The 27,508-nt window shown below is 36.2% G+C and overlaps 1 protein-coding gene across 14 annotated transcripts in view; it reads right to left on the reverse strand.

The window, feature by feature from the left end:
* The window catches only part of ppfibp2b (PPFIA binding protein 2b), a 69,375-nt gene that overhangs the window by 24,218 nt on the left and 17,649 nt on the right, over positions 1 to 27,508 (reverse strand). For 11 of the 14 annotated variants that reach the window (XM_051884366.1, XM_051884359.1, XM_051884362.1 and 8 more), the window contains exons 3-6: positions 23,213 to 23,418; positions 8,416 to 8,502; positions 7,262 to 7,375; positions 2,258 to 2,395 (exon numbers count right to left, since the gene is read on the reverse strand). In XM_051884366.1, the coding sequence (XP_051740326.1) occupies positions 2,258 to 2,395; positions 7,262 to 7,375; positions 8,416 to 8,502; positions 23,213 to 23,418 (545 nt within the window). Of the gene's footprint in view, positions 1 to 2,257; positions 2,396 to 7,261; positions 7,376 to 8,415; positions 8,503 to 11,945; positions 12,413 to 23,212; positions 23,419 to 27,508 lie in introns of those variants that run through there. The other 3 variants (XM_051884367.1, XM_051884370.1, XM_051884369.1) reach the window with 3 other exon arrangements.

Genomic DNA, 27,508 nt, shown 5'->3' on the forward strand with positions numbered 1-27,508 from the left:
CCAGCGTAAAATGACAGCATGGCTACAACTCTTCCTCTTCTCTAAAGCAGCCCAACATGGCCGCACCCCCTTTGTTGCGTGTTCTCGGGGGCAGGGTTTATGTAAATTTTAAGGTATAGTGATGTCAGCTCATTGTAGTCCCTACCAGCCATCTGTTGTAGTCCTTAAACAGCGAATTCTTTAAAAGAAAATTTCTCCCTTTGCATTGAACTTGAGCTTTGCAGATGTTGTTTATGCTCAAACAGCAACATTACACACTAACTAAAGTTAAAAAGTGAAATCGTAATCAACCATCTCTTTAAGAAAGATTCGTTGACTGCTTAACTGAATGACAAGTCCATTTTCAAAACGTATAAATGTAAAATGTACGTATGGTGCCATATAAACATGCATTTCACCGAGCGGCCATTAGCAGCCTTTTCTTTGCGTTTCGCTTCATTTCTAAAGGTGAATGACACCCATTGCAGATGTGTTAAAAACCACGTGTTTGATGTGTGCAGCTGAATTCTCATCAAGACAAGCACTGAGCACTTCTGGCGTATGTCATTTCACGTTCATCAAACTGCCTGTCACTGTCTCCCATTCAGGCCCACAGCATGCTTTTGTGTCTCTACCGATTAACATCTTCCTTTATCAGCGCATTGCCTTTTTGGCACAGGGAGCATTTGTGGGACATGGGTTTTGAGTGTGTATGTGTAATTGTCTGTGTGTGTGTGTACATATCGTTAAATCATGTTTCTGTAAGCACACTGTCAGTGTGGAAAGGCTGAATCTGTGTGATAGCCTAGCTCAAACGATTGACGAAGACATAACAAGGAGACATCTATGGGCTCACATTCCTTTCTGTTTTTTTGTCTCTTTGAGTCAATGGTATACTGTACCTACCTGAAATATAACACCAGGAAAATGTTCACATACTAATTGAGAAATAGAAAAGCCAGTTTTTTTAATGACTTGTCCAATGCAGAGTTAACACTGCAACTCTTATAGCCTCTTCCAGGCCTGGAAATCACAATTGTAATTTTTCCCTGATATTTCCGGGTTTTCCCATTGCTGCAGGAAACCTGTCTACTTGCTGCTTGGGAAAATACTTTGAAAAAGGAACCTTCCCATTTTTAGTCAGCAAGCCAGAGATTTAGCCTCTTCAATAAAAATAAAGCTCAGAACAGATGCTCTTTTAAAGTGTTAAGGTGTTTTTCTGTTTAGTCTGTTGTCTATACAGTGTGTACCACTGGGAGTCCTATAAGTAATTAGGTGTTAAGAGGTGATAAATCTACAGGATCCACATATACACACTACAACATAAACATGCCACCATGACTTCCCTGTCCCCTAGTTATGTTTCCATGTGCCATATGGAAACATCAGATTAAATATCAGCTCACATCTTGGGCATGTTGACTGTTCTTGTATTTCGAGATGGCTCTTTGTAACCACCAAATTATGTCTGAAATCAGATTCTCTTCTCTCTAACCACACACTTTTCTATTAATATATACATCTAAATGTATTAAACCATACATATACTGACATGGCGGCTTTCAGTCTTTGAGGTTTCAATTGAATTAGAGCCAACAGGTGGACAACAAAGACACATACACAATGAAAAAGACGTATATAACATCATTCAGTCTACCAAAAAGATTCCTAGTCAACACTTCTGTCAATCAGGACATCTAAACCAGTATTACACATGCAAATAGAAATATTCATCAGTACTATTATATGAAGAACAAAGAAAACATAACAGCTGTCAGATAATTCCAGATAGTAGGGGTGTCAAACCAGTATCATCAGACGGTTTACTTAAATATTTACTTGAAAAGGTGCAGCAATTTCACTTGTTTAAATGTTTACACACTAATGACACTTATGTTTTAAAAAAAAAACACTTATATTTTACCTAGTTATTTTAAACTAGCTTTAAATATATAAAATCTATCAATAATTTATCTATACACATACAACTTATAATATCAATATTCAGTTTTTAACATTCTAATAACTAATGTTTAACATTAGTTCTTGCTTTGGTAATAAAATTGGTATAGAGAATCGTGAAATTATTGCATGTGTTGGTGTCGAGTACTTGTATTGTGACATCTCTACAAGACAGACCATCAAAACAGAGGAAGTAAACAACTATAGGATTAAATCACTATAATTTAAAGACCTACATTAATATAACATTATTCAAGTAACATCCCATAATGGATGAACCCGTTGCCCTGTATGAGCTGACAGTCTGATACAGTACCTCAGCTTTATGATGTTTGTCCTCTTCATCTATGTGGTTGTGTTCCTCCTCCATGCCGACAAGCTTGAGTTTCAGATAGGAAACTTCATCCATCAGTTCCAGTTTCTGCGTTTCCAGTGAGGTTCGGCTGAGGAGCTCCTAAAACACACGCACACACGTTAGCGAACACATGGTGACACACAAACACACCCACACAGTTGTACTGTATACAGTAACAATCACACGGCACACAGTCGGCTCCTCGCTGCTCCACTGGCCAAGTTCTTTCACAGTAATGCTTGGGCCAAAGTTAAGCGCCGCTAAATATACTCAAGCAATGAACGCTATTTTTACTTCCTCACCCTCTCTGGTGCCTGTATGTGAGAAAGTCAGGAGGGCCAAAAGAGGGAAACTTTGTTTCTCAGCATTCCTGATACTATGGGCTAAATTCAGCAAGGCTCTGAGAATCTTTGCTAACCAGTGTTTAAAAGGTCAAAAAGATCACATAATAGCCCTAAAAAGTACTGCGGCGATACAATTATGGTATCAGATGGTTATACCGTGGTACTATGATATATACCATGGTGCTGAATGATTACAATATATTCATACATGTAAAAAACAAACAAACACCGTATTACATAGGTATCATGTAGAAATGGACCACCTCTTGTATGTTTGTTTATTAAATAGTTTGGCAAATTAAAAAAAAAAAAAAAAAAAAAAAATCAGCAGATTTTGTCTGGTCTTAGTTATGCCTCATACATTACCCAGAATTACCCTCAAACACGCTAACTTTTAAAAGCTGCGCTATTGCTTCCTCTTTCACAGCACAACTTCCCCTTTCTAGTTTCTGAACCAGAATACAAAATTTCATGTCATTCTAACTATCAGACAGCTCAGACAGTTACAATAGACCACAGATTGTGTGCTCATGTCTCTAAGGGTACGTTTACACGACAATGATGTACTAAAAATGGAAAAGTTTTTCCTTTGCATTTTTCACATACAGATGACACCGTTGTCAAAGCGATCCATGAAAATGACTAAAATTGCTGTACTATTGATGTCAAGCCAGTAGTTGGCGATGTTACAAAGACGCAATATGCACACAGACAGTGTCACTATTTTCACAAATTCACATTTTTGTAGTTGACATAGATAACGCTATCGTCTTCAAAAACTTGCACTTTGGAACCTGTTTTCAAAAGTTTGCGTTTTCAGGCCCCCAAAACGCGTAAATGAACGGCTAAAACGCATAACGTTTAAAATGGTGTCGTGTAAACGGCCCCTTAATCTATAGTTCTGAAATCCATATTCTCTTAAATAGTTTAATCTAGTAGAAGTGTGTATGGCAAGCGAGTGTTGTGATGTTGGATGAAAACCACTGAATGCAACACAAACATCCCTGGTGGACTGATGATCTCTTAGTTCTGTGAAATACAGTGGACATGAGTCACAGTCACCCACCAGCAACACTCTATATCATGCAATAGACCTTAGTCAGGGTAGTGCCATATTTCATTTTTGACAGGAATGAAAATGAGGCTGTGAGGGATAGAATACAGCGCATTCAATGGATTGTACTCTTGTTTAACAACATACTGATTGTTCAGTCGACGAAACTCTTTCGGTGTTTCTGGGGGAAAACCCCCCCCCCCCAAAAAACAGTTTTAAAAGTTGTGAGTTGCGGAAATTGCATCATCTAAGACCTTTATACAGTGTGTGCTATTTTTCTTTTTTTTTTTGACTCCAAGGCCTCTCATTGTCTACAACAATATACAATAAGGCCTTTGTATATCGACTTTTTCAGTTGTTTTTGATTTACTGGATAAGGATATTAAAACATACCTGCAAATTCCAAAGTGGTGAAAAAGGTGACATGTTTATAAAGTAAATAGTAGTAGGCGGGTCCGGGGGCATCCTCCCCCAGGAGAAAATTTTCATGATTTTAACATATAACTAAGCATTCTAGTGCCCTCCCACAAAAAAATAAATGGAAAAAACAACATTTGCTTCAAGTAAAAAAAAAAAAACAAAAACAAAAAAAACATTTCATAGACATTAGGCTGGGCATTGACACAAATTTTACAATTGGAATCGATTTTGATTCAGAAGCTTGCGATTTGATTTCGATTTGATTACCTTACATTAATAATGATTAATTTGGGGCCTATCAGGTGCAGTACATGGCAAATTTCCTCAAAGAAAAAATATCTCTCAACTAATGCTGTAAACTATACAGGGAACCACAGCTGGTACATCATTATAATATTAAAGGTTAAAATTAATTGATTTGTAAGCTACTTACATATTTACACATAAAGAAGTTTTTATAATAACGTTATAATACATTTTTAATGACATAATTATGTTTCTACTCATTTTTAATACCGTTTCTACTTGTTTTTAATATCGGCCTAAACATTTAAATGGTGGCCATCATAAAACGTTTTTTTGACATTGAATGGCTTTTCTGAGGTAAATGTGACATTTTTACAAGCTATTTTATGGGCTATTTTTATTTTCACATAAATGACATATTTTGATTCAAAACGACGAATTTCGCCGAAAAGCGACTAGTTTGCAGGTATGTAAAAAATATTTTTACTCACAATTTCTAAAATGTATGTTCATAAAATGTTTAAATTAAAAACATCCATGGAGTTACAAGATTTTATTAATTTACATGACTTTTACAAGTCTTGTATATAAAAAAAAAATGCACACTTTTATACAGGCTACCTCATTTATCAATATTTTTCAAGACAGTGGTACCCTGGTTCTTCAAAAATTATTGGTCATCTTGAGGCCCCCAGACCTGTTTTTTATAAACCACTGGAATAGACTAAGCTGTATTTTTACATTTATTTGAAAAAAATATTACACTTTGTAATAAAATTAATTAATAAATTAAAAAAAAATATATATATATATATATATATATATATATATATATATATATATATATATATATATATATTTTAAATTATTAAAAAAAAAAAAAACATGAGGGCTTAAAATAAATTAAAGGATTAGTTCACTTTAAAATGAAAATGACCCCAAGCTTTATTCACCCTCAAGCCATCCTAGGTGTATATGACTTTCTTCTTTCTGCTGAACACAATTGGAGAAATATTAATAAATATCCTGATGCATCCAAGCTTTATAACGACAGTGAACGGAACCAACAAGTTTGAAGCTCGAGAAAGTGCATCTATCCACCATAAACGTACTCCACACTGCTCCGGGGGATAATAAAGACCTTCTGAAGCGAAGTGATGCGTTTGTGTAAGAAAAATATCCATATTTAACAAGCTATAAAGTAAAATATCTAGCTTCCGCCCGACCGTATTCAACTTATGAAGAAAGTGTAAAACTCTCGCAGCTCAAAACACTTACGCTGCATCCTACGCCTTCCCTATTCAACTTACGAAAAGCCATTCTGGCAGAAGCTAGATATTGTATAACTTGTTAAATATGGATATTTTTCTTACACAAACACGTTGCTTCGTTTCAGAAGGTCTTTATTAACCCCCCGTTCATGATGGATGGATGCACTTTCTCGAGCTTCATACTCATTGGTCTCGTTCACTGCCATTATAAAGCTTGGGTGCGTCAGGATATTTATTAATATATCTCCGATTGTGTTCATCAGAAAGAAGAAAGTCATATACACCTAGGATGGCTTGAGGGTGAGTAAATCTTGGGGTATTTTTCATTTTAAAGTGAACTAATCCTTTAAGCATTTCCTTGAATCTCCTGAAGTTCCTTCACAAATAAGGGTTCGCAAACTTCCGTTGGGAAAACCCTGGCTTAAACTATCTATAATCACAACAAATAAACTAGAAAACATCTGTATCCACAATGTATCCACAAAGGAACATTACAAAATTCTGTATATCTCAACTTCAAATTGGACCAAGAACCCCACAAAGAATTATTGTATTAAAGAAAACTGTCAGTGAGTTTGCTTGCCCTATCGAGCAAGAAAAACATAAGGGCCGTCTTTATCTCTCTATCTCTGACATTCCATCTCGATATGATTGTTGGCAAAGCAGTCCTGTTATGGAATCCTGAACGTGATCCCAGGGCAAATATAACATTAAATTGGTATGAAATTGATTTGGTTGTCATTCCAATTATATGATTTCTAAATAAATAAATTTTTTTTCCTCTATGTATTTAAATAACAATAGCTACAAAATTGTTACCGTTTACATTATAATGTAAATTATTTATAACAACTTAAAATAATATTTAATTAATTAATAAATAATTTACTGGTAGAATTCCAAGTAAAAATGCGGCTAAAGTGCAAAGAAACTGCACATATTAATCATTTAACCTTTTGTCAACATTGTCATAATGACTCAAATCAGTTCTGTCTGATTTTTTTTTTTTTTTTTTTTCAACAGATACTAAAAACATTAACATCCTTCAACGAAAACCCACAAATAAGCATTTATTTCTGTGGTTCTACTTGGCAATGCTAAAGGAACATCGCCGTTTCAAAAACAGTACTTTGGAAACAATTCTACGCAAATTAAAGGAACAGTTGCCAGCAAACGCTACTAAACACAGTGGCTAAACAAGTGCGATTACGGTTTAAGCCAGTTAATTATACAGTAAACACTGCACAAAAACATGTAAATCTATCACACTGTACGAACAACTAACTCCACAGAGACACTCTTGGATATGAAGGTCTGAAGGTGTCATTATGCCAGGATTGAGCAAACCACTGGCAAACCACATGTATATATCAAGCACAATGAAAATATGAACCAAGTCTGAGCATTTAATCAGGTCAGGTCTACACAATTACAACTGAAACTATTGCAAAACCACAGATTGCTCAAATTCCAGGTGGCAAACACTGTTTTGAATGTGTTCACAGTTTGTCAAGCAAAATCAACAGGTAAAAGATTCAATCATTTTAAACTTCCCTTCCTTATATTTCTCTGATTTCTGCTTAAAACTGAACATAAAGTCTAATAAATGACAAAAAGTATGTAGTCTTACCTGCTGGAGCATTTCCTCAGTGGAAATGAGTTTGTGGTGGTGTTCTTCCAGGGAACTTTCCAGATCTCTGATCTTTTCTCCTTGAGCTTCAACCTGGTCAGTGAGGACACTCACCTAAAACCAACAGACAGCAGACAACGTTCACTCAGGCTAACCTTGAAACCTGGCCAGTGTTTCTCTGTCGGTCCCTCCTACAGGTATACTAATGACGATTGCAACACACATGCAACTCCAAAGTCTAAACAGCAGAGGAATGGAATCCTTTAAATGTGTACATCTGGGTTAAAAACAACCGTCTCTTAGCCTTGACACATTTCCAAGCTAACATGTGAGCCTGCTTGAGTTTCAATTGTTTTGAAAGTGTCCTTTTGTTCAACACCAACTGAAGGTCTGCCAACCAGCAAGACAGGTAAAAGGAGAAGAACAACACCTTGAGGGCATTAGGAGCCAATCATGTTCATCAGTGTTTTAGAGCTCAAGACAATCCACCAATCAGAGAGCAAGAAGGGCGGGCTTATGGACAACTTTTGACACTTGTTGTAGAGTTAGACAACCTACCTTCTTAAAGGTGAAGTGTGCCAGTTTTTAAATGGTAAAATATATTCTTCTGTCCCTGTTTAATGTGCAGAGACAATGACGAGTAAGTTATTCATAGGTTGACTTGTGGCTCTGTGGTGGTTTCAAAACATTGCTTTGTTTGTTTGAGCAGCAACTTGGAATGGATGATAAAATCGCTCTGAAGAGAGTATTTTCTGAGCAATCTGACTTTTTCTGCTTTTGATTAGTCTCTGTTAAATGAACACAAACAAGCTTGCTAGTTTACTGTAAACACTACCATTCAAAAAGAACAGGTTTGAGCTGATAATGGCTAAACGCACACTGTGGTGGCTTAGTAACACGTTGAGTAACAGTAACCTTTCAACAGATTGTCCCATAGCTATGTGATCAATAGCCATCCCATTGTGCATTAGACAGGACAGTTGTGTCACCCTAGGCAGTGTCACATGTCTTCTCGTTCACAGAGACGCCACAGTCCCCTGGCTTGACCCTGTGAGGTTTAACAAGCATGTTGGCTAGTTGTCTTCTCATTGTGTTGACATTGTGACTATTATGCTGAGCTGAAATGCCTTGGAGGCGTGAGTAAAATATCTCACCTGAAGAACCAGAGACTCTTTGTCCCCTTCTAATCTCGCCAGCCGTTCTTGATAGGTCTCATTGTTGCTCGAGGACTGGAGGTTAACCTGTGGAGACACACATGGACATGTATTTTTACATCAGAGAAGTCTTCTGGACTGTAAATGAACTGTTTTCCTTATGAGCGCCTGCCAAATGTCCCCTTCGTGTAGGTTGTTTCAGGCTATACTTGCTTTGTGGGGACATTCAGCTCAAATAGCAAAACCTGAACCACACACGCACACACACTGAAACTGAAAGTCAACAGAGAGGTGTGCAAGAGGAGGAGCTAACCTGCTTATCCAGTTTTTTTGAGAATGAACAGCTCACCGCCAATGACAGAATAAACTTTAAACAAAGAGTAGTATACAAGTGAGCCAAATACATTTGAGAGATGTAAAGGTGTTAAATGACATGTTGGCGCCAAAAACAAACTGATGGGTTTGACATCTCTTCAATGCAAAAGCAATAAAGAAGCTCATTACAAATTAATGAGGTCATTTGCATAAAGTGTGAGGGTCACAATAAAAATGGAAAAAGAAACATGTTGATGTGCCCCAGGGTTGTTATGGATGGATGGATGGAATATACCAATTTAGCATACATTTTCATATGCCGAAAAAAAAAAGATTAAATAAATCTCCTGTCCAGTCTTTAGACTATATCAGCAGAAAACATGCCAGTAAATACGCAGCATGCAAGATGGGACACTGTCACTTGTCAGCGCTAAGCTAGCACTTGCCACACAGATAATCTCTTTCTTATAAAAGCTTCTGCTGTGTCCAGGGCTGTCAATTCCTTCTGAGCGCCACAATAAAGCTGTCTACTCAGGGTTTACAAGAGCGGCTGCCTGGAGGAGTTACAGGGTTAAGCCTGTCTAAAGGCAATGCTTAGTCCTCACACATGAGGCTTTCGCTGCATAGTAATTGCAGTTCACAGCAAATGTATTTATTTCTTGGGAAACAGGTAGAAAGAAGATAAGAGTTTTGTGATATCATTTTATATTTATGTGAAGAAATTATGAATAGTTATGAATCTTTCATTCTTGAAGTGAGTAAATATGAACATATTATTGTGATAAATGCGCACTGAACTGTATTTCACTTCATAAAACAGTTATAATATAGACTTGACTTGCCTTTATGACAACAAAATTTTAAATTCTTTAACACTAACTAAAAGATTGAGGTGTTCAAGTTGGTCAAACAGTTCAACTTGTTTTCTGGAACATGGTTAACCAGCTCAAGCAGGTCCACACTAGCTTAGTAAAAGTGGCATACCAGTCCTAACCAGGTCAGCATTGGCCCTACCAGTTAGTACCTGGCTGACAACCTCCAAAACTATACTTTGTCCTCCTATCCCAGCTTAATATGCAGAAACTACAAGTAAGGCATTCAGTTAATTTTTGTAAAAGCTACAAACTATGAAAATGTGGCGTGAGTTCATGACAGGGCTATTTGTTTGAGTGCAACAGTGTCCTCCCACTTCTTTGGCGGCTATGGTTCAGAGAGCATTTCCCCCATAGGGATTTTTTGAAGTCTTCAATAAAGAGTTATAAGCCATTAACCAAACCAACCGGCTACAAGGTGATTCACAACATTATTTACTTTGATTTAAAGCAAAAAAAGTATTTGAAATTTGTACAAAAAGTAAAAGGTACAAGACTGTGTACTTAATGGTTTCAATGAAGGAAAGAACTACAATCCCAGGAAGAACTGCAAATGATATAATAGAATGAAAAAACAATGGATAAATATCTAAAAATTAATTTTAAGATGTTGATTATGCATATTTTTAGACGCTTGAGAGCGTAGGGAGATTACAATTACGTCAATAGCTGTGCTTAATGGTGTCGGGCGCTAAAGAGTTCTTTAGCGCAATTCTCTGATTGGTGGAGATTCTCTGCAGAATCATGGGTAATGTAGTTTTTTCACCAAGAATGTCAATTGAAAAGAAATGTTTTTTTTTTTTTTGTTTTCTCAAAAAATTGGTTTCAACAAAAGCATATACCATCAATTAACAACCTCATAGCTCACAGAAGATCTGTCTTTAATGGTTCTTAATTTATCATTAAAAATCAATTCCCCTTATATGGAGAAAATTAATGGGAATTTACTTCAATAACCCGACTGTTGCTGTTCAGTGGCACTAGTTGTTCATAAATCACACTTTAGCTTTTAACCTGGAAACCATTACATTTAACTAAAAAACCCAAACCCAGAGAAAGGACTTTGCCTCATTGTTTCAGAAGTCCACTACATGCATGATCTACAGTTAATCTAACCTTTAGAACTGAGTTCAAACAGAGAGATTCATGATGCTCTCTAGAGCACCGATTCAATTTATTACCTCACAAGAGAGATGTTTATAAGCAAGACAACCCACAAGCCACGGAATTTCCCCCTTTTCATGTCCCGCTGCCTGTTCACATAACTGTAAAGTCCTGAAATGGCTTCAGAAGAGCTCAAAAGAAACTACAGTGATCATTATTATCCCACTGTCCAAGAATGTATGACAAATATTGAGAGTTTTATGGCACAGCCCCTCCCTGTAATAGAGTAATGCACTCCATTCCTCTTCTAAACCAGCATTTTTTACAGATTTTTTCTCGTGAGACGTAATTACTGTAATTTCTTTCTTACTTTGAAATGTAATGGTTGGTTAAGTTTTACATTGTGTGCTTTCCTGCAATGTTACACATACCTGCCCCATATTTGGCTTACCGCAATACCTTGTAAACCACATCAACCATGGCAAGCAAGTGTTTCATTGCCTCCTGCACTTTAAGAACAGGTGTGCACGCTGGTGTTCATACCCCCACCTTTAAATTGAATTTTACTGCTTGATTTACTACTACTAAGTATCAAGTGTTGTGTCAGTGAATGCATTTTTGTTTGTGTTCGAGGGCATGAGCTCAGAATCATTGAAGCTGGACAGGATAAAAAGCGCTTTTGTATTATTGCAAATCACAAGCTCCTGGCACACACACACTCCAGCACAATGCAGCCTGACGTTTTGAACAACAACAAACAGTTCTACACAAATCCAACCACTCTACATCTGTCTGCTCATCCGGGCGACACAAACCGGCGCTATTTTCACGTCTCTCGTATCATGGAAAATGGAAACTGAAATAAAAATTAAATAAAAAGCATATAGAAATCTAATAAAAATGACAAAAACATAGAACAAAATTACTAAATATGTACACCATAAAAATGAAAACTAATTCAAAATATTAATAAAAACTAGTATCTCAATGATACTAAAATAACATTGTCCATCTTTTATCACACTTAGCTATTGTCATTTTAATGGACTATTTTTTTCTTAGTGGAAGCTTTAAGATAATATACAGGTAAGATTATAAAATAAACTCAAATCAAAATTTCATAATATATATTGCAATAATGACTGCTTGACTGTGCATGAAAACAGTAAAAAAAAAACTGAATGGAAAATCCATAAAATGTGGATAACTTTGAGTAGAAAAGCAGACGTTTCCACCTACCTTTTTAAGCCAAGTGAAATGCTTATAAAAGTCAATTTCCTCTTCCATGCTGAAGGCCCATCTCGGGAGCGACTGCAGCGGCAGGCTGAGATCTGAGCTCTGGGTTTCAGTGACTCTGTCCGCCTGTTTTACAGAGTCGCCTCCTCCTCCTCCTCTTTATATTGGCTGCTGAAGACAGGAGTTCCTAACATGCTGAAGCAACTGTACAAACCTCTTTTCTAAAGCCAGACGTCTGTCCGAGACCCCCTACGTCTGCTGCCCAGCCAGACACTTAGAAGTTCAATGTGTGTGTGTCTGTCTGTGTGTGTGTGTCAGATGCAAAACATCAATCCTCAACTTCCACTCCCAGATGTTACATACTACAACACACCAACTTTCTTGTTCACATGTGAAAGTCTCTATATTTGTAATCTTCCCCTCCCTTTCTTTCAGCCTTTTTCTTTTCTCAGTGTGAGACAGTGGCTCTAATTAAGTTCCAGTGCAAGTCTGAACCGAAACAAGCCAGTGTCTCTGTTTAAGCACAAGAAACACAGCGAGAGAGAAGGGGGGACATTTAAAGGCACACTGCCTTCCAGCGCTCTCCCATCTGTTTTTACTCAAGGCTACAACCCAAAGACCCTGTTTCCTGTGGAAGACATCCATCCATTTCTATGTGTTTTTTTACTTTTACAAGCAACCCTGCTGTCCAGTTGTCTCCTTCATAGACAAACACAGCTGAGGCTGAGGCTGTGAAGGGAATGACAAGCACAAACTAGCCTTTTTAGTACTAGAAAACAACATAATAACTTTTAGATCTTGTCAGGCCTTTAGCTTAACATGCCACTATGTACACTGCTATAAACTATAATATAATTAACTTTTTTAAACAGATAAAAATCATCATTTATAGTGTCACATTAGCAAAATTTCATGTGCAAAAAAAAAAAAAAAAAAGTCCAATGTCCATAGAGTAGCAATGTATGAAGCACTGCCCACACAGAAGACAGAAATTTTAAAAATGTACTCATCGCTAAAATTATGATAAATGGGGGCTGAAGCTTTAAAACTACAAAAAATGTAAACGGCAAAAATGTTGTATTTTTAAAAACAGTAAAAACTTGTTAATTTGTTAACTAAGTTACCTTACCATATACGGCGAAAAACTGTGGTTTAACATCGCATTATATGTAATTTTACTGTAAAATACTGTAAATTTTTGAGCTTTTAGTATGAATATGTTAGCCTTATGTTATGAATAAGCTGGTGTGTTCCAAAACAATGACAAAATTTGCATTTAGGAGATATAAGCATTCAAAACTTACAGTCTCTCACTTCCGCTAAAATGGATCACAGATTTTCATGACATCACATCGCACTTCAGCTTCTCGTCAAATCTTCTGTCCAATCAAATACTCTCTAGAATCTGAAGTCCCGCCCCCTCCTACACTATCAACAGACGCTGAAGCCTCGGTCATTTGCTCACACATTTACTAGTTTCTACATGGTGAATGGCACATAGTGCACTATATAGAGAATAGGGAATGATTCAGACAGTGTAAATATGCTTTCCATTGAAGTCTGTTTTCGCATTAGTATAACGTGAACCGCCACAGCACGAGCACAGTTTGCTCTGGCCCAAGGACACGAGAGCAGAGCGGATCATATCCGCGAGTCGGCTCAGACCACGAAAGGTATCGGACCCATTTAAATTCTGCACAGAATGCTATATTTTAAAGTGATATAGAGGAGATTAGGAGAGTAGCATCTGCCTGCAATACCGGATGGCTGCATTTTCAGGACCGCATTTCTAGGACCCTAGCAATGATTTAGTTGTTTAATTGATTAAGTTTAATTTATATATTGTCCTAACCAACCCCTAGCCCTAAACCTACCCATTGGTAACCCTGTTTAATTATTTAAACTAGGGTCACAAAAACTAGGGTCCTAGAAATGCAGTCCTGAAACTCCTGCGGTCCTAAAAGTCCAGCCTCCGGTATTGCAGGCAGATAATATTGGATTAGGAGGAGAAACGGTTAGATATTAAAAGGAAACAGAGGTTTTACTAAGCTTAACAGCTCTGGACGAGCTATGATATAAATGAAATGCTATTGGCTATTTTAAAAAAGGGGCGGGGCTGTTCGATAAATTGCCCTGTCTTCCTGTTTCAATTGAAATCACGTCAACACAGTGAATAATGCTGCATATTCCAAGACACTTCAGCGGACCTTTAAGTAATGTTTAATGCATTATTTTAGTGTCATTATATCATTATATAACTTAATTGAAATATACGGTTTTAAGTTGTAAAATATACAGGCATCAATATGCCAACCCACAATACTTGAAACAGCTGCCATTTTAAAAAAAAAAAAAAAGAAAAAAAAAAAAAGGATTTTTTTCTTTTTCTATATGTATTCCAAGCTTTCTTACACGTGCTAGCCAGAGTCTTTAACCGTTGCACTTGCGTCACGTCCTTTGAGACGTCTTGCGCATGACACAGCATTTGAATTTGGAAAAGAAACACAAAACTGACAGGAGCCGCTCCAGGTGGAAAACAGTGAATGGATCTAACACCTTAAGATGACGCACAGCTCATTTCTCTGTCGCTGTAAGTTACCGAAAGCGAAACCACACACAAAACACCTTAGAAGAGCGTCTCTCTCGCACTGTATGACGTGACAGACAACTAGTTGTCCAGTGCGGTTCCGTTCACACAGCGCAGATTTTCAGAGAATGCGGTTGTGAGTCCTGAAAATGTACGGGTGAGAGTTCGGTTATAGAATGCGGTTGTCACTCCCGTAAATAACCGTACTGTGTGTGAACTTAACTGTATTAAGGACTCAAACGTGGATTGAGTAGATCAAACGTGTGAACGTGGCCTAAGTCATATGATAGCTTTGTCTGAGCAAAAGACTGAAATTTAAGTCATTATTCACTTAAATGTTCCTCTCTAGTGTGCTGTATGGATCGACTGATTCATTAAAAAGATCTGAATAAAAAATGATCCACTCACAAATCAGAAATCATTACCTCTCTTATGAATGCGCCAAGAGCTAGGTAAGACTCTTCTGTGATAGTAAAGAGTTAAATTTTAGCCTGTTTGACACAAAGCTGAAAATATAGTGCACAAGTCATATAGAGCACTTTTCTGATATATTTTTTTTGTCATTTTGGAACTTGACAGCCCCACTGAAAACAGCGGCTCATGATCTACTTCAAACATTCACTTTTTGTGTTCCACAGATTTATACAGGTTTGGAACGACACAAGGGTGAGTAAATGGTTAACTATCAACATATTACAAAAAAATAATACAAAATGCTGAAACATTTAGTATGGGCATGGTGATGGTCACCAACCCTGAGTTTTAGCCACTACACCCTCTTCTAGCATCGCCTCACTCAGAGCGTTTCCTGTTTGCGTCATGGGGTGTTTAGTGTACTGCGCAGAGGAGTGGGGATACAGTCACCCTGGAGACTCTTGTCAAAAACATTAAATGAATACAGCTGGAGTCGAGAAATGACTAAATATAACTATTTTGCACAGAGAAACACTGTATTTAGCATTGTTTTTTTGGTGCTCTCAGGTGAACTTTTTCCATTCTAACACAAAAACATATCCTTCTAAGCGAGGTAGGCTGCGATTATGTCAGCTATCAAGCATTATTAGAGGTTCCACCCTGAGATCAAGCAGGGATGATTGGGTCTTATTAGCGTAGTACGCAACTTATCCAGAGCTTTGGGAGTTCAGCTGCACCTGGCAAAGTCTCTGATCCTGACAGCTGCGGAGCTGGAGACACACCAGACACACGTGCGCATGCATACATAAACAAGAGTAGACATATTTTAATACTATCAAACAGACACACTTCACCTTAGGTCTCAGATCAGGTTATGAGACGAACGACCTCTCTTATCTCTTTTCTGCAGCTGCCACAAACATTCCTCATGTGCATGTAAACATGGGCCAGATACGGCGTGTAAGAACAAAGCGTAATGCGGCCCCTCTAATGCAAACGTCTCACTATCAGGACTTGATCGCATTTCCTGCGCTGTTTTTACCGGCTGTAATTAGGGAGCATGAGTACTTGATCCCTCTCAGAGACACTTAGAAGGACCCCGTGGACTTAAGCCCAAGTATACTTCAGATTTCATGTGTACGCTAGGGTATGCGTACTGTGCTTTTGATGTTAATTATATCATCAGCACAGTATGCACATACTAAATGAACACCCAGCTGGATTTTTTCAACTTTGATATTTTTTGCACTAATTAGTTTGTCCACAAGGTGGCAACACAGTTGAAAAAGAAACTGAGACAGAACAAGAACAACAAACTACTGAAGATGGCAACGACAACAGACACCTACGTTGACGAGTTCTTGTGTGAGGAGATCAAGAGATACTCATAACTCTAGTTTGAATGAGTACAAACCAAGATATGTTTTAATCGCTCATAACTTTTGGAGAGAAATAGTGCAGACCGGACAAGCATGAATCTTTCTAGTGTGCATATGTCAGACGCCTGTGTTCACGCGCACTATGAGTATACTTTGAAATGCTATGCATTTGACTGTATACTGTAAAAACTAAGTATACTTGGGACATTTTTGTGGGTAAAAAGGTCCAGTCTATCATCAATAGCAGTGTTGGAGGTAATGCATTACAAGTAACTTGAGTTATGTAATCAGATTACTTTTTTCAAGTAACTAGTAAAGTAACGCATTACTTTTAAATTTAAATATATGAAAAATATATGAGTTACTTTTTCAAATAAGAGACGCAAAAGTAATGTAACGCATTACTTACCATAAAAAGTAACTAAGTAACGCAATTAGTTACTTTTTTAGGGAGAAACACAATATTGTAATGCATTACTTTTAAAAGTAACTTTCCCCAACACTGATCAATAGTATAGCGATGTGTGAAGCCAAAGACTTTAGATATACACAGACTGTGCACTCATATTACTTATGAATGGGAGAAAGTGCAATGCGCAATATGGTGGAATAAGTCCCGCCTTCTGAATAAAGTCATTGCATCACTGCAGCTGCCGTTAGAAGCTCTGGTTGCTATATAAACAGTTACGCTGCGTCCAAAATTGAATACTTCTCTACTATTTAGTACGCAAAAAACAGTACGCAAACAGAGTAGTACAGTATCTCACAAAAGTGAGTACACCCCTCACATTTTTGTAAATATTTTATTATATCTTTTCATGTGACAACACTGAAGAAATGACAATGTCAAGTAGTGAGTGTACAGCTTGTATAACAGTGTAAATTTGCTGTCCCCTCAAAATAACTCAACACACAGCCATTAATGTCTAAACCGCTGGCCACAAAAGTGAGTACACCCCTAAGTAAAAATGTCCAAATTGGGCCCAATTAGCCATTTTCTCTCCCCGGTGTCATGTGACTAGTTAGTGTTACAAGGTCTCAGGTATGAATGGGGAGCAGGTGTGTTAAATTTGGTGTTATCACTCTCACTCTCTCATACTGGTCACTGGAAATTCAACATGGCACCTCATGGCAAAGAACTCTCTGAGGATCTGAAAAAAGAATTGTTGCTCTACATAAAGATGGCGTAGGCTATAAGAAGATTGCCAAGACGCTGAAACTGAGCTGCAGCACGGTGACCAAGCCCATACAGCGGTTTAACAGGACAGGTTCCACTCAGAACAGGCCTCGCCATGGTCGACCAAAGAAGTTGAGTGCACGTGCTCAGCGTCATATCCAGAGGTCGTGTTTAGGAAATAGACATATGAGTGCTGCCAGCATTGCTGCAGAGGTGGAAGGGGTGGGGGGTCAGCCTGTCAGTGCTCAGACCATACGCCGCACACTGCAACAAATTGGTCTGCATGGCTGCCTCTTCTAAAGATGATGCACAAGAAAGCCCGCAAACAGTTTGCTGAAGACAAGCAGACTAAGGACATGGATTACTGGAACCATGTCCTGTGGTCTGATGAGACCAAGACAAACTTATGGTTCAGATGGTTCAGATGGTGTCAAGCGTGTGTGGCGGCAACCAGGTGAGGAGTACAAAGACAAGTGTGTCTTGCCTACAGTCAAACATGGTGGTGGGAGTGTCATGGTCTGGGGCTGCATGAGTGCTGCCGGCACTGGAGAGCTACAGTTCATTGAGGGAGCCATGAATGCCAACATGTACTGTGACATACTGAAGCAGAGCATGATCCCCTCCCTTCAGAGACTGGGCCGCAGGGCCAGCTCAGCCCTATTAATTCGGACGTAACTGACGCTGCTAGGTCATGTGACAGTAACAATATAGCGGATGTAGTACGTCCGAATTCATTCATACACACATTCGTACTATATAGAATGTACTTTTTCAACGGTCGTGAAGTGAATTTAAATTCAAATGTAGTACCTTCTCAACAGTACGCGATTTCGGACGCAGCTCTAGAGCACGCTTAGAGGTCCATTCACCCTTCACTGACAGACGCCAACCAATGCGAACAATCACCGATTACAGTATGTCATTTCTCAGACATTCCAAGACCCGAAAAATGCCGATTCAACATGTTAAAATGGCGAAAATGAGAACCAACCAACTCTGACAAGGGTAACACACTGATCCAACAAAACCCGATAAAATGTCTGTTACCATCTATTGGTGCAGTGTGAATTGGCCTTAGGACTGCACATGCGTGTTGGCTGGTCTAGCCTGTAATATAAGCTTTTTTAACACTATTTGTGCATAAGAACCAGCATTTATGGGACAGTTCATGTCATATTTTGAAGTTGATTTGAAATATTTTATTTAAATGTTGGTGTGGCAAGCAGGTTTTGAGATTTCAGGATTCCCCCATTCAAGTAGACAGGACTTGGTCTTGGTTGCCTGAAATATCTGTCTGGAGGCGTTGCAAATATGGCCGCCAAGTGAACAGACTTTCCTTAAAAGGGACTTTGATGAAGCACAGTCACTTTCAAACCAATCAGCTTTCTGTTGGTAAGCGTGGCGAATCCACACAACCAACTTGAAACCACTGCGAAATCTGCGTAGGGAAATCTTGAGGATTCCCAATCGTGTGGATTCCTATTGAAATGACTGGATTTTGCCCTTGAAAATTTGTTAAATGTGACCGGACCTTGATGCAAAAACATGGCTCTCGACTGATCTTCGAGCTCCACCAACAGGTTGCTTATGCACTTTCTGAGATTTTCTATGTTTATTGACCAAGAAATCACCACAGGCTGCTGATGAGAATCATGTGTGAGCATTTTCCATTGGGATACACAAATAACTGTCTAAATGAACCTTGTGACTGTTTTTGCCAATAACAAATACCAGCAAAACAAGAAAAACACTATTCTGAGAAAGCAAGTATGCATGCATTGCCAGGTTACAGATCAACAAACTAATCTAGTTGCATGAGCTGTCAGCAGAGATGTCAGTTGAAGACTTACCCTAAAGGAGATGAAGCCGAGCTAAAAGTGACTGAATAGATTTTAAAGCAGAGCAAAAGAGTGTAGAGAAAGGAGAGAATGACTGTGTGGCGAGAGGAATATGAAGGGAAAAGAGGGAGAGAGGCAGGAAGCTCAGCCCTATCAATGTCTCAGAGGGGATCCGAACTCTTTTAAAAACATCCAAGCAACATACACGCATACGCACGCAAATGCTGGGCCAGAAACTGCCTCTGGGACACATGAGAAAAGACCCTGTAATAGGCACAAGTCTGTACTTAAAAGGATCGTTCAATTCAGTTGCAGTGGTTCCCAAGTGAACAGCTCACTGAAGGGGAAGATTTACGTCATTAATGATTTTAATTTGTTCTTCACACAAAGTGATCAAATAACTGCAGAGGACTAGGAATATAGCGCACAAGCCGTATTTTTTCTTTTATATGGATATGATTATTTTTAAATGTGTACATTTATGTTGAATTTATTTATCTATTTTGTATTTTAATTTTTTATTATTATCAACAATATTTCTATGTATAATTTAATTATTCATTTTGGTTGAAAAGGGTTGTATGGAGCTCTTGGTTAATGCTTTGGAAAAGTTTCAAAATAAATTAAAAAATGTTTTGGAAATTAAGTTAAAATAAAATATAATTATTAGATGGAAAAACTTAATGTAAAACGAAGTGAAAATTAGAAATTTACTTTTAGAAATTAACTGAAATAAAAATAAGTTGAAGTTGAAGTACCAAAATTACTATGTGGACCACTTTCATAAAACTTTGTTTTTTTTCTTCACTATTGAAAATCATGGTCACTATGAACTGCTGTTGTATGTATTTTTTTTTTTATTCTATTTATGTGTTTCACGTAAGAAATAAAGTCATACAGGTTTAGAACAACACAAGGCTAAGAAAATAAGGACATAATTTTCATTAATGAATGAACTGTCCCTCAGTATAGACTCGGTATAGCTGCCTGTTGAATTGTCCTAACACTTGCAGGGTCTTTTGCTGTTTATAATCATGTCACCACATTTACATTAAAAAGGTTTTGTTTCATAAACATGACAAATGTTGAAAGATGTTAATGTATCATCTGAAAAACATCTGTATCACTGCACTTTGTGTAAATATTTATGTAAAGAAAACAATATCCAAAAAACTAAACCAGACTAAACAGAGAAGCTCAGAAAATGAATGAGCTGACTTGTTCAAGTGAATTACCCCTTACAAAGACTTAAATCAATATGTATGAAAACTGACCATGGTTCTTAAATAACTACTGTAGACTTGGTGGAACAGATCTCCTACGCTGCTGCTGTTGCTGTTATTGCTGCTGCTGCTGATCAAGTACGGAATTTGCTACTGCCGATACATACACGACACGCTGCTGAGAAAAATAAGACAAGCTGCTGCTGTACAATATAGCGTTCATGAATTACCCGTAGGGGATCTATACAGGTGGAGCTGAGGAAGGTGGAGGGTTTCTGAAAGCGCGCTGCACTGCTAAGGCAAATTCTACTCATGTATTTGAAGACTGAGCATGCAATCTCATTGGCTACTAATACAGCAATAACCAATCATCTGTGTCCTAAAGATAATGATGTGATTACGAGCAGTTGAGTTAAGGACCTATTAGCCTGCGCATTTAGAGTTTCATGACAGAAATTGTATTTTTCTTTCATTGCATTGCTTTTGTGTCGTTATTTTGGTGGTCGAAAGAATATCAGTGTGTGGATGTCAAATGGACGTCAAATTTTTGACTTCAGTTTGATTTGCATTTTTGACTTGTTTTTTGATGTCAATTTGATATTTTTTTCGACATCAATTGGACATCGGTGTGTGGACGTCAAATTGACATCAAAAAATTTACGTCAATTTGACACTTTTTTTTCGACATCAATTGGACATCAATGTGTGGATATTTTCTTTCGACATCAATTGGACATCAGTGTGTGGACGTCAAAAAATTTACGTCAATTTGATGGGGGTTTTTTTCGACATCAATTGGACATCAGTGTGTGGACGTCAAATTGAAGTAAAAAAATTGACACTTTTTTTCAACATCAATTGGACACCGGTGTGTGGACGTCAAATTGACATCAAAAAATTGACGTCAATTTGACTTTTTTTTTTTCGACATCAATTGGACATCAATGTGTGGATATTTTCTTTCGACATCAATTGGACATCAGTGTGTGGACGTCAAATTGACATAAAAAAATTGACGTCAATTTAACACTTTTTTTCGACATCAATTGTACATCAGTGTGTGGACGTCAAAAAATTGACGTCAATTTGATGGGGGGTTTTTTCGACATCAATTGGACATTTTTTTTTTACATCAATTGGACATCAGTGTGTGAACGTCAAATTGATGTAAAATTTTTAACGTCAGTTTGATTTGCATTTTTGACCTGTTTTTTGACGTCAATTTGACGGGAGTTTTTTCGACATCAATTGGACATCAGTGTGTGGATGTCAAATTGACGTCAATTTTTTGACGTCAATTTGACGGGGTTTTTTTCGACATCAATTGGACATCAGTGTGTGGACGTCAAACTGACATCAAAAAATTTACACTTTTTTTCGACATCAATTGGACATCAGTGTGTGGACGTCAAACTGACATCAAAAAATGTACACTTTTTTTCGACATCAATTGGACACCGGTGTGTGGACGTCAAATTGACATCAAAAAATTTATATATAAAATTTGCATATTGTACAATTTTTTGACGTCAATTTTACGGGGGTTTTTTTCCAACATCAATTGGACATCAGTGTGTGGATATCAACAATGTCCAACAGCGTTTTTGAAAATCTACTTACCCCACCTTTAAAGCAACTTGTACACCTTAACAGTTTTGTATTATTAGAATGGCAGTGGCTAAATACATTGCATATTGTCCTAGGCAGATGTGTATTTCCGTGCGTGTTTTTTATTGTGGCGACTTGCTTGTTGACTTTATCCCGCTGGTGTGGATTACTTGGAAGAAATAGTGAGGATTACTGATCTAGGTGCTTATCCATGCTTGTTTAGAGAGCTTTAATTATTTTGTGGATTGCTACAGTACGTTAGTATGAGTGATGGTGGCTGAAAATCTTGTAATTAATGCTGTAGTTTATAATGACTTAAAATGAGTGATACAAGTTGTTCCATCTTCATACAGGTGCTGTACAGCAATCAAATCTAGAATCGTCTGAGGCTGAAATCATCAAATACATAAAGAACTATTTCTGATCAACTCCCGACAGATATGGGAGTATGGGACGCCAGAAGGGCCAGACAGCCATTGATCTTTGCTCTCAATCAGAATAGGTGCATTTTTGTTTTATTTATATTTGTATTATTGATTTGAAGTTTGCTGAATAAAAGTTCTGTCATGACAACTCTCTGAGTGTTTGGCATGGTAATGGGTATGACAGTGTTGATATGTTTGGTCTTGGCAGAATAGATCTGCTACGCTGCTGATATTGATAATTGCTGCTGCAGAGCAAGTACGGGACTTGCTACTGCTAATACATACACGACACGCTGCTGTAAGTAAGACATGCTGCTGCTGTACAATATAGCGTACATGAATTACCTGTAGCAGATCTATACAGCTGGAGCTGGGGAAGGTGGAGGGTTTCTGAAAGCGCACTGTATCTGTTACAGCAAATGCTGACTAAGTATTTGTAGAATGAGCAGCGAGCTCATTGGCTACTGATACAGCAGGAAGAATGATGTGATTGCAAGCAGATTGAGTTAAGGACCTATCAGCCTGTGCCATCTAGAGTTTCACGACAGAACTTTGTATTATTATTCCAACATAAAATCCACACATTCATACTATAGGCTTTAACTTTCATATGCCTTACCGATCCTTTCTCCAGCCACTCCATGAGGCTCTGCGCGGTGGTGCAAGGCAGCTGGGAGCGCAGTGAGTTGCGGTCCTCCTCCCTGGCCTGCAGCTCCAGTGCCAGTCTCAGTTCCTCAGCCAGCTGGAGAACTTGCAGGGGCCCGACGCTCACAGGAGAGCCCAGGTTATACACCCCGTTACTGAACTCCACTGCAGCCTTGGAACCTGCCGACAGAAACATAAGATAGACTAAATAATAAATAGAAGAGGTTAGACTCATGGGTTAGTGGTCATACACTCATATGGGTGATACAGGTTCGAATCCACCAAATTTTTCAATGCCATTCCTTCATTCTTTTCTTACCATGTCTTTTATTTTTATCAAAGCAGCCAAAAGGCAATTTTCACTCAGAAATTGCTAGTAAATTTCACAAATAATTACAAAAAACAGCAAGTAACACATTGAATTAAACATGACGTTTTGAAGTAGAAAGACTGAAATAGTATCAGGGTTATTATCGTTAACTGAAACTAAAATTATTAGATGAATTATTAGAAATGACTAAAAATTAAACTAAAATTAACATGAAAACGAATAAAACTAAAAGCTAATTCAAAATATGAATAAAACTAAAATAAAAACTAAAATAACATTAAATAGTATTTTCTTGTAAAGTGTACTCCAATAATCTTTGTTTTAATTACAATTTCAAAAAATCATTTTTGCAGTATATGTGAAAAAAGATGTGATATATGGTACAAACAGGGCAAAAAGTGACTTGAGAGGTAAAGAGAGATGCAGCATCACGCCATGTCATACATCATCACATCATATTAACCATCACCCACACCGCTGCAGCCACGTGTCGCCTCCATCAACTCACACAACAACAGTTCCAACTGTCCCCATCTGGATACTATGGAATGAGACGTAACAAATTTACAGGAAGCACCAGAACATCTGGAAACCATCAGGATTCTATGACACTTTAAAATGTGTATGACGGCATCGCTCCATTTTTTAACGCCAGAATCACCAATCACCAATCAGAACAAAGAGAGACACAGCTGACAACTGGATAAGGACCTCGGTGTCAATTTTTATCTTACGCAATTGCCAGCACATTACACAATTTTCCATTAGTTTAAGTGGAATAAAATCAGGTCCGTTAACATAAGATTTATATCGTTACCATTTGTCCTTTCAAAGAGATTCTGCTAGTATGCATGCAAAGAATGCAAGACATAATGTACATAACTGTTTATATAAATGCGTAATCTGTGCATTCAGGCGCAAGTGTTTTGCTTGGCTGAGAGCATGAAATGACCTCATTGGTTGCTTTAATGAAGGGGTGGGGGCTGTTGTGCCAGTAAATGTGCTGAACCAGGAGAATTCTGTGAATTATTCTTATTATGGACAAATCAATAAAACAGATATGGTATAACATTATACATAATGATGAAACAAACATGTGGATTTGCAGTAAGGGATAAGGATGTTACAATAAGTATTAATAATTAAGTATGCTTTCAAATAAACAGACTAAAAAATAAATATTGATTTACAGACTGAAATATTTATTTTTGCTCTGCTACTCATGCTCACAAATAGCCCTTAGGTTTTAATAATGCAAAATCCAAAACTGATTATCAAAAATATTTATTTAAAAAATTAAATAAAAAAACAAAACAAAATACAAAAATTACCTAAAATATATATATAAAAAAAATAAAAAATAAAAAAAAAATAAATAAATATATATATATATATATATATGTATATATATATATATATAAATTAAATAAAAAAATCACCTAGAATAAAGAATAAAATCACCTTAAATAAAAAATAAAACTAAATAAAATATAAAATCACCTAAAATAAATTTAAAATCACCTAAACTAAAAAATAAAATAAAATCTCAGAAAATAACAAAACAAAATTTAAAAATTACCTAAAATATAAATACAATAAAATATAAAAATCACTTAAAATCAAATCACCTTAAATAAAAAATAAAACTAGATAAAATATAAAATCACCTGAAATAAATAAAAAAAACACCTAAAATATAAATAAAATAAAATAAAATAATCACCTAGAATAAAAAATAAAATCATCTTAAATAAAAAATAAAACTAAATAAAATATAAAATCGCCTAAATTATAAAAAAAATAAATTATTTAATAAAATCTCCAAAAATAAAAAACAAAACAAAATATAAAAATTACCTATGATATAAATACAATAAATTTTTTTTTCCAAAAATAAAAAACAAAAACAAAACAAAATATAAAAATTACCTAAGATTAAATTAAATCACCTTAAATAAAAATAAAACTACATAAAATATAAAATCACCTGAAATAAATAAAAAACACCTAAAATATAAATAAAAAAATAATAAAATAAGAAAAATCACCTAGATAAAAGAATAAAATCACCTTAAATAAAAAATAAAACTAAATAAAAGATAAAATCGCCTAAACAAAAATAAATAAATAAAATCTCAGAAAAAATAATAAATAAATAAATAAAATATAAAAATTACCTAAAATATAAATACAATAAAATATAAAATCACTTAAAATCAAATCACCTTAAATAAATAAAAAACTCCTAAAATATAAATAAAATAAAATATAAAAATCACCTTGAATAAAGAATAAATCACCTCAAATTAAAAATAAAACTAAATAAAATATAAAATCATCTAAATTATTTAAAAATTGAAATGATTTAATTGAAAATAAAATCTCCAAAAATAACAAAACAAACTTTAAAAATTACCTAAAATATAAATACAATAAAATATAAAATCACCTGAAATAAATAAAAAAACACCTAAAATATAAATAAAATAAAATAAAAAAAATCACCTAGATAAAAGAATAAAATCACCTTAAATAAAAAATAAAACTACATCAAATATAAAAATCACCTGAAATAAATAAAAAACACCTAAAATATAAAATAAAACAAAACAAAACAAAATAAAGCTATTGGAAATTATTTAAAAAAAAAAAAAAAAAAAAAAAATCTTAGTCACAAAAGGCTAGAATGCTGGATCATCCTTATTGTAATTGAGATATTCCAACTGCCACCAGCAGGTGGAGGCATTTCAAGAACCTTGAGAACCTCTTAATAACAACAGTCCTTCATTGTCATGAGTCAGTTCACACAGCAGAACTAAAGAGACGCAACATGCCTGTGGTCAGCTCTCATCACACCCTCCTATTCTTAACACACACAGACAGACACTCATTTAAAGTCTAGATCCAGGATTAGCCTCACGGTATGACATTTGATTACTAAACATTAATGGTTTTAAATGATTAAAATTCATAAGCAATTGATTTATAAGCCCGTGCTATTTGAAGTCCTGCATCTGTAATATTTGGCACATGTAGCCTTTCATTCTGTACAATTATAACTCATGACATGCAGGACTACTCAGCTAATAGACTACGTGTGGTATGCAATCCAACATCTTGAATTATTTTACATTATGTTAACACATATCTCATGATATTTCAGCTATATATTCAATAAAAATGGTATGTATTTTAAATAAACGCAGTATTTCCTTATCGAGTCCTAGCTCAATTAAAAAAATGTATCCAATTAAAATACTAATTTATTTAAAAATATGATGTGAAGTCTATTTAATTGCAAATTAAAAATAGGAGCCCTTGGTCTTTAGATCACTATTCATGTTGCTCTTTTTATCCCACATTAAAGTAAATAAGCCAACATTGTTTTGCCTAAATGTTAATGGTAGTATGACTTTAGGTTATGAAACTGAAATAAACAGTTTATCACAGATTTTGTCACTAGTTGAGTCCACTGCACTGTAACTCTTGTTGTCTCACTCAGACAGCAAACTGCATGCTCCGCTCCTTCCTTCCCCCCAGCCTTCATTTGTTGACTGCCCACATTAAACATTTATCCTCTATTAGTTAAATCATGTTGGCAATCGCTGAGAATGCTTGAGGGGCTTCACAGCCCCCACATCCTCTCTCTACCCTGCCCTGTTAAGAGTTTCCCCTCCAAAACTGGCTGCCAGTTACTTGCTTTGTTATAAAATCTTGTGCTGAAAAGGTGCACACCCTACAATACTACTCATTATGTTAATAAGGGTACAATATGTTTTTAACATATATAATAATCTACTGTACATACTTTAGGGTGGCCGACCAATAAATAAAATAATTTATGTACTCATATTATTTACATTTATATTTAAAATATATTTCAATATATTATATATATATATATATATATACACATATATATATATATTAAATTTAAAC

The sequence above is a fragment of the Ctenopharyngodon idella genome, chromosome 24 (genome assembly GCF_019924925.1).
Source record: "Ctenopharyngodon idella isolate HZGC_01 chromosome 24, HZGC01, whole genome shotgun sequence".
Taxonomy (NCBI): Eukaryota; Metazoa; Chordata; class Actinopteri; order Cypriniformes; family Xenocyprididae; genus Ctenopharyngodon; species Ctenopharyngodon idella.